Genomic DNA, 7,599 nt, shown 5'->3' with positions numbered 1-7,599 from the left:
TGCTCACTAAGATAGCAATTACAGACCTAATTAACACACCTCAATTAAATTCGTTCATTAATTTCGTTTAGAAAATATTGTAATCTGTGGTAAAATAATATCATGGCATAGGCCTCCTGCAATATATCTTGGCCACCAAGATTTTGCTTGACTTTTTGCTTGAAAGGCTGAAGTAAAGTCATTATTTTGCAATAAACATATCCAACGTTCATTCTCTGTCAATTCATCCAATAAATGGTATTATGGCTCTTCCTAGGAATATTTATTTGTTCAATTCAAGGTGAGGGAACATACATATAAACCTACTTCCACAGCGTTTCATCCATATCTGATGTCCACGGATGACGTTGTAAAATACATAAATATGTATCAACACACACACACGCACGCACACGCGCACACACACACACACACACACACACACACACACACACACACACACACACACACACACACACACACACACACACACACACACACACACACACACACACACACACACACACACACACACACACACACACACACACACACACACACACACACACACACACACACAATAGTGAATCCATATTTAGCTCATTGATAAATGAGGGGGTCTGATCTCAGGACCTTTATTTGTGTCTGTTCAGCGGTGGGGTCACACCATTTTTGGAGTCATGTTAGGGATCCACAATCAACGTGAGTGATCAAATGGATAGGGACGCGCTAGGCTAAGTCCAGAGAGGTCTCAGCAATCGAATTTATTTTCCAGTATCCCCTCAGATGTTCTACCATGTGTTTGGACAGTCAGGTTGTCTCTTGCAATAATCATTATTTAACCATTATCCATTATTTTCTTGTCGTTCAAAAAGTTACAAATCTATTAAAATCACAGCAGAGAGTCATCGCTAATGCGAGGGAGCTCACAAATTGCATACAATACAAACAGATCACAGTTTCGAAGGCTAGCACAGATTTAAAAAACAAACACATATGTACCATTTATATAAGACACACACTGATTGTCTCTTAGAAACTACATTTTGATTCCTTATAAACACTTTTTCTTAAATAAAGTAGTCAATCCGTGTCGCCTCGGGGGAGCGCAGTCCACACAACATTCCTGGTCAAAGTGTTCCTCCGCCAATAGGTCGGCAAGTTGTAAGAGGCTTAAATGAAGCCTGTCCATCCCAAGCACTTAACCAAAAGAGTGGCTCCTCTAGCAATGTTGTTCTTGAATAAGGATTTGTTCGTGGCTGTGATGTACCATAAATTACTACGAGTCGACTTCAATTAACCAACAGGTGCTGTACTGTAAGCATAGAGGTACACACTGACAGACAGATGAGATGGCTTCAACCTGTGAGGTTTATGAAAAGAAAATATCTTTGCCAGTGCTAAAATAAATTATAACTTCTCCTCTGCTGGACGGGGACAAACTTCATGCCATCAACTCGAGCCGCCACCGAAATGTGCCCCCCCCCTTCCCCCTCTCTTTCTCTCTCGAAGTTCCTTACCGGCGACACGAATAATCAGTCTTTTACGGATATATCTTATTGAAGGATGGCAGGGCTAGATGTTTGATTTATCACCATTATCTTCGTTTGAATAGTTTACACAGACATATTGTTCTTTTCACAGGACTTGGAATTTCCACGATGAAGTCTGGTCTTTATAATCCAAACAATCGGCATTGAAGTTCAGCTTCCAGGATGCCGCTTGGTCCTTATAATCCAAGCAGTCCGCCGTGGAGTTGAAGCCTAGCCCCGAGGCTCCGTAGCCCTGAGTGGAGAGGGACGCAGGGGACTGGTTCAGATGGCTTGTGACGGCGTTGGTGCTCATAGGACTGACTGTCGTCCCTGGGCCAGACAACTGGTGGTGCATGGGTGTAAGGTAAGAACCGCAGTCCATTCCGCCGAAGTATGACGTTGATCCGGCATAGCCTTGGCTGTATCCCGAGGCCTGTGTGTAGGTCATTGGGTAGGATCTTTGCATGCAGGAGGAGGATGTAGAAAGAGGGTCAGCCAGTGGAGAGATGGAAGCTGGACTCCAAATAGATACCGGTGCGGTGCTGGTTGATATGGAAGGGACTGAAGTAGTACTTGAGGGCGGTGTGAACTGGCCACTCGCCCCGCTCTCAGAGCTCGCTTCTCTGGCTGGAGAACTCTTCTTTTTGGCTGGTCGCACTTTGTTCTGCCCCCCGTTCTGCTGCTGCTGTTGTTGCTGGCGGCACTTTGCCCTTCGGTTCTTAAACCAAACCTAAAATAAACACAAAATAGCAAACACAATTAATCACCCAAACAGTAAGGAAAGGTTCACACGTAAAAGCAACATGTGACGCAAATAGGCTTTTACGTGTGAACCAGATCATTTTGAAAAAGTGTGTTTGTGTTGATCATAGACTTCGGAGATGTTTTATTATACTGATGTTGAAAAGCACTGCTTGACACAGTAAACGTAGTCTGAGTAGTAGTCTATTTGTTTTTCAAAGCTTTTGTTTATGACTGCCATGCCAATTACTGTTATGGCCATCTGTCTTCTCTCGTTTGAGTTGCCACAAACAGCGGATATTTATTATTCAGTGATAGGGAGTATTTGTGCCTGTGTCAACACTCACCTGTACACGAGACTCTGGCAGATTGATTTTCAGTGCTACCTCCTCGCGCATGAATATATCAGGATATCGAGTTTTGCCGAACAGTGCCTCTAAAACGTCAAGTTGTGCGCGTGTGAAAGTCGTCCTTTCTCGTCTCTGCTTGCGGGGCGTCGCTGTTGAAAATAAACATATGCACATAACTAAAAATGTTAATTCTACCCACATAAGATTATCAGAATACAAAGTAGGGATATTGTGACACAACTGTGAATTTATTCACTTTTAAGTGTAACTTATAACAACATTGTTTAACATGTATTTGCTATTCAGGGCTAAGACGAATTCAGGACCAGACATTTTACAAACATTTAGTGAAATAAGAATTTTCAAGTCAGCACAAAAGAATGCAAAATTTAGTTGATGTCTTGCCTCATTTCAGCATTATGATAATGCTTGATTAACATTAATCCCTTGGTGTTAAAAAGCATGTTTTAGATATAAATCAGTAACCAGAGGCATTATATCCATGATGGCTTTACGTGATTTGACCCTAATTGGAAAATCTAATCAAATGAAGAGTTGACATAAATGATTAAAGTATCCATGCACACGCGTAAAAAGTGCTGGAACTTACCTGGGTAGCCCACGGATGGATGCAGAAGGTCCATTCCGGAGGTCGTTAAGCTCAGTCCGTTGACTGTGTAAGGTGGTTGCTTCAGATACGACATCATGCTAATGTTGGACTGGGGGGTAAAGTTGGAGAAAATGTTGAAAGTTGGGTAAGGCCCGTAGATGTCCTTGGTTGTTTATTGGTTCTTTTTCTCGAGGTCTCGATTTTGCCGCTGGATGCCTATTCCAAAAATCATAAAAAGAGAAGAAATTGAGCAAAGTAAGTTGCATCCAGTTTGAATAGCATTTGATGGACTCAGCGCTGTGATTAGTTGGCAATAAACCCTATCCAACCGCAGTGTGCTTTTAAAACAGTCCCAGAGCCCCAGCTGTCCTCTTCAAGAAAGCGTGGCTCATCTTGACAAACGTCCCCCCCCCCCCCCCCCCTCCACCCCCCAGGCCAAAAAAGCAACATCCTTAATTGCAACAAGTACTCTCAAAGAACAAAACACAGTCGCTCAAATGCACACACATTGGGACGCAGCAAGGATCATCATTTACATAGAGCCCAGCTAATTGTCTCAAATATAAGGGGAATTGATTGGGGGCCATTTGCCGAGACAAAGACACCGTAGGCCAGATAAATGAGACTGATAACAAAAACCTTTGGCGTAAAGTAGCTAACAATGCAGTCAATTTATCGGCCCATTTTGTACTGTAGCCATTTCAGTAGGCCAAGCTTTTCACCATGCCTCTTGGTTTTGTCCGCACCAGTAATCGCTGTAAACGTGAATAGGATGCCATTCAAATGTGAAAAATGAAGGCTACTTCAGCTAACCATTTAAAACTAGTACGGGACTCGACTGTGCCCAATAGGTTCTTCTCAATTTCCATCCTAATTAATTGCTTGCTGTAATTAGATTTACAAGGTTGAATAACGTTCAGAAGGCAATCGAAATGTTTTAATAACGAGGCCCACGCTTAGGGGACTTGAGTTAACCAAACAGGCAACCAACCCTATTAGCAGTTATAGGCTAACTCCCTCCCCCTATCTCCTACTGTCAAAACGCCTCTTGACTAATTTAAGGTGTTAAAACCCATTAAAAAACCCTCAGCCTTGGGCTGTAGGAAACATCAGCCCTGCCAATCAAACTGCTATAAAGTAACCTATTTAGACAATGTAGATTATTCATGAAGGGCCTGGAGTATATAGGCCTAATTCATTTTAATTGGCCTAAATAATGTCATTTATTGGTAAATACATGCTTCATTAATGATTTATTGACATTGGTTATGAATCAATCAAAAAATAATATTACTCGTGGAAATATTTAGTTGTTGAACTGACTAATGCCACAGCATAGGACTAACTTGAATGTATTTGATTGTAGGTTATGCACTCTCTTTCAGGGAGCCTATAGAGCAATGGACATTTCCATTTGAGTAATTTAGCTGACGCTCTTATCCAGAGAGACTTACAGTGTAGTGAGTGCACTCATTTTCATACTTTTTTCGTTCCGGTCCCCCGCAGAAATTGAATCCACAACCCTGGCGTTGCAAACACTTACTCAATGACTTTAAATATGTCTGATTTAAAGAGAGGTTAACAACATATTTCCAGGAGTATCTTCATAAAGATTGAACAATTTTATACTATTGGAATATTTCAACCTGGAGAACTGGTTTAAATAACATTTATGGTAACCCCCCCCCCAGTGTCTCTTGATTATTCGACCGGAGTGGCATTTTTTAATATCCATCCAACGGTTTTTTTCCCTCCACTCAATCTGTCACACTTAAAACAGACTTCGTCTACCAGTTGCACACCCGCTCAATAATAATTACCCTGTCCAATAATTAATTATGATAAATGTTTATGTTGATGAATTAACGAGATAATCCGGGTGGCACGCGCAGCCTAATTACAGGACGCTATCCTCAACTCTGCACTGCATTCAGTCATAATAATAATACTTTTGCAGGCTGAAGAAAATACGACAGGTTCTCCTCTTTCATTGAATATCCATATGCCATGCAGAATCACAATAAAACAGTTCATAAGCCGTCTTTCGTTGTAGTTAGACATATGGATAGCCCAATGGAAACAAATCAATATACAGGACTATGCTAAATATAGGCTACATTTGTAAAGAAACATCAGGTCTTGACTAACACATTTCCAGATAGTGTTTTTTAGGCTACTAAATCGATATTAATGTGTTAGAAAATATTCCGTTTTAGAATGGGAATTTGATGATTTTATATGTAAGACTTTTTACGGACAAACACACCTGTCCCTCTAACAAATAAAATATATTTTTTTAAAGCAAATGTGGGCCATTTGTTTTTTAAACTGTAGGTCAAGCGTAATTTGCATAAACCAAAGCAAACAGCTCATACGCTAATAAAAAGAGCTAAATGTTTGAGATGTTAGGCTATATTTCAGAGAATTGCCAGGACCCTCCCGCGTGCTCTGTCACGACTGGCCGTTCCATATAGGACGGTAGGGGAGGGAGGTGCTGTACAGGCGGAAAGAGGGTTCACTACACGCCTCCTCAATTATCGCCCTTTGTCTGCATGTATTTTTCACACCAACTGAGAACATTCACTGGAATGCATTCAGATTGAAGAAAGTAATCGAAAGAGTCGAAAACACATTAGCTATTCAAATTTCTCCAAGACAATATTGCTGTTGAAGACAAAATTGCGGCTGAAAAGTATTAGCCTTATTTGGATTAAATTAAATGTAGCTACAAACTAGCGCAGAGTTTTACAATGACAGAATTAATTGTCACATTTAGGACAGAAACTGTGTCATTAAACTGTTTTCCAGTGTCCTACAGTAGGCTTCAGGCTAAAATGGAAGATCCATACACAGTACACACCGGAGTGTTCAATGGTCTAATGAGTTTTTAAAAATCATTCGATTAACATGTGTCAGGACGTTTCTCTCTTTCTCCAGGTTATGCAAGGTGTTAATTGACCATAAATTGATGTCCAAACACAGTGACATAATAGGGCCTAATACACTATTTAATGAATGTATTGTTATATTGTTAATGACATTTTATTGATATATATTTCTGACGTGGGATGTTGTCTGTATAGCGTATAGGCTAATAGGTAGCCAATACATCCGTTTGTTGTACAACAATTACGACTCCTATACATATAATGGTAGGCTATAATAATAGTCTGATAATAATACAAATAATAATAATAATAATAATAAAAATGGCAACTTACTCTCGATTGTGGGCCGGAGTATAATGTTCTTTGTCCAGTTCTTTCCTTGAATAAAATAGCTCTCTCGAAATCCTGTAATGTAAACAATCAAAAGTAACTGTCGCTTTGGATATATTCGAATAAAAATACCAACAAAACTGTAATCTTCAACACTTGCACCAATGTATGGGATAGTGCAACAGCGTTTATGACGGTAAAATACATGCGGTTATGATTTGTTAGTCTGTTCTGGGGAAGTTGCTGGAGTTGGATTTGTAGAGAGGGCTGGCCAATGAGAACGTCTGGAGGACTCGAAGCTGGGGTCTGTCTCTCTCTCTCGCGGGGAGATTTGCTGAGAAGCAAATGTCGCCAGCTACGCTTTGACGCAAACTCCTCAGCCAATGGCAGCGAAGGGGCGACTGAGAACATTTTCATCCCTGAACTGATGGTAAATTAATCATAAAACCTCAAACTCACAGGGCTGCAAATCTTAGCAAATGGATAGGAGCAATTGTGTCCCTGCACCAAGACTCATTTGAGTGGTTAATGGACGGAGCACATTTAATCATCACAATTGACATGATCACATGTTATGTCTATTTAGCACACTGAAGTTTGAACTATATTTATATAAACTGTTCCCAATTATGATAAATATGAAACTACCCCACGGTTAATAAATGGTTCTAACCAGTGGGAAAGGTAAAATCAATAACCACAGTATTTTAATCTTACGAATAATGACTTATAACAAGAGCTAAAAACAACATGGAGCATTCCCCACGAATCCATGACAATTCTGGGGCCGGTGACAAAAACCGTCCGGGCGAAAAGCAGGAGCTTCAAGTGGAGGCTAAAACCCGGTCCTCTCACATTCCATTGCGTAGCAAGGGGGGATTTAGGGAGACTTATTTCCTTAAAACTGTCCTCCCATCCACAGAGCTCCCAGTCTGCTCTGATCAAGTTGATATAGCAAAATTGAGCCAGGGTAAAGGAAATACTATACGAGGCGGACTAACCGAAGATTTTACCCTTATATATTATTTACCAGATATAATACTAATTCCTGGTGGTGTATTTTTTAAATAAGTTAATATCTTTAAATATCAGCCATGTTAAGACATGCTGTTGTGGCTGGAACACAACGACAGGGAAAATAGCATCCCTGCAGGAGTTTGGTGGCATCC

The 7,599-nt window shown here is 40.6% G+C and overlaps 1 protein-coding gene across 1 annotated transcript; it reads right to left on the bottom strand.

Moving 5' to 3' along the window:
* Nucleotides 1-713: 713 nt before the first annotated feature.
* On the bottom strand, nucleotides 714-6,746 carry LOC124001186 (homeobox protein OTX2). The gene is made up of 4 exons (XM_046307788.1): nucleotides 6,434-6,746; nucleotides 3,213-3,428; nucleotides 2,600-2,751; nucleotides 714-2,241 (listed from the first exon to the last, which is right to left on the bottom strand). Exons 2-4 carry the CDS (start codon nucleotides 3,307-3,309, stop codon nucleotides 1,618-1,620), a joined length of 873 nt encoding a protein of 290 aa, XP_046163744.1. The 5' UTR covers nucleotides 3,310-3,428; nucleotides 6,434-6,746; the 3' UTR covers nucleotides 714-1,617.
* Nucleotides 6,747-7,599: the final 853 nt, after the last annotated feature.

Source organism: Oncorhynchus gorbuscha, linkage group LG17 (assembly GCF_021184085.1).
Source record: "Oncorhynchus gorbuscha isolate QuinsamMale2020 ecotype Even-year linkage group LG17, OgorEven_v1.0, whole genome shotgun sequence".
NCBI lineage: Eukaryota > Metazoa > Chordata > Actinopteri > Salmoniformes > Salmonidae > Oncorhynchus > Oncorhynchus gorbuscha.
The sequence above is the reverse complement of the archived record's forward strand: the minus strand, read 5'-3'. Positions and strand labels throughout refer to the sequence as shown.

Bases quoted from the DNA above. Each gene is read 5' to 3' on its own strand.
- LOC124001186 (XM_046307788.1), bottom strand. From the start codon at position 3,309: ATGATGTCGTATCTGAAGCAACCACCTTACACAGTCAACGGACTGAGC. The intron at 2,752-3,212 runs GTAAGTTCCAGC...TATTTTCAACAG, and splicing joins TCCATCCGTGGGCTACCCAG to CGACGCCCCGCAAGCAGAGA. The intron at 2,242-2,599 runs GTGAGTGTTGAC...TGTTTATTTTAG, and splicing joins TGCCAGAGTCTCGTGTACAG to GTTTGGTTTAAGAACCGAAG.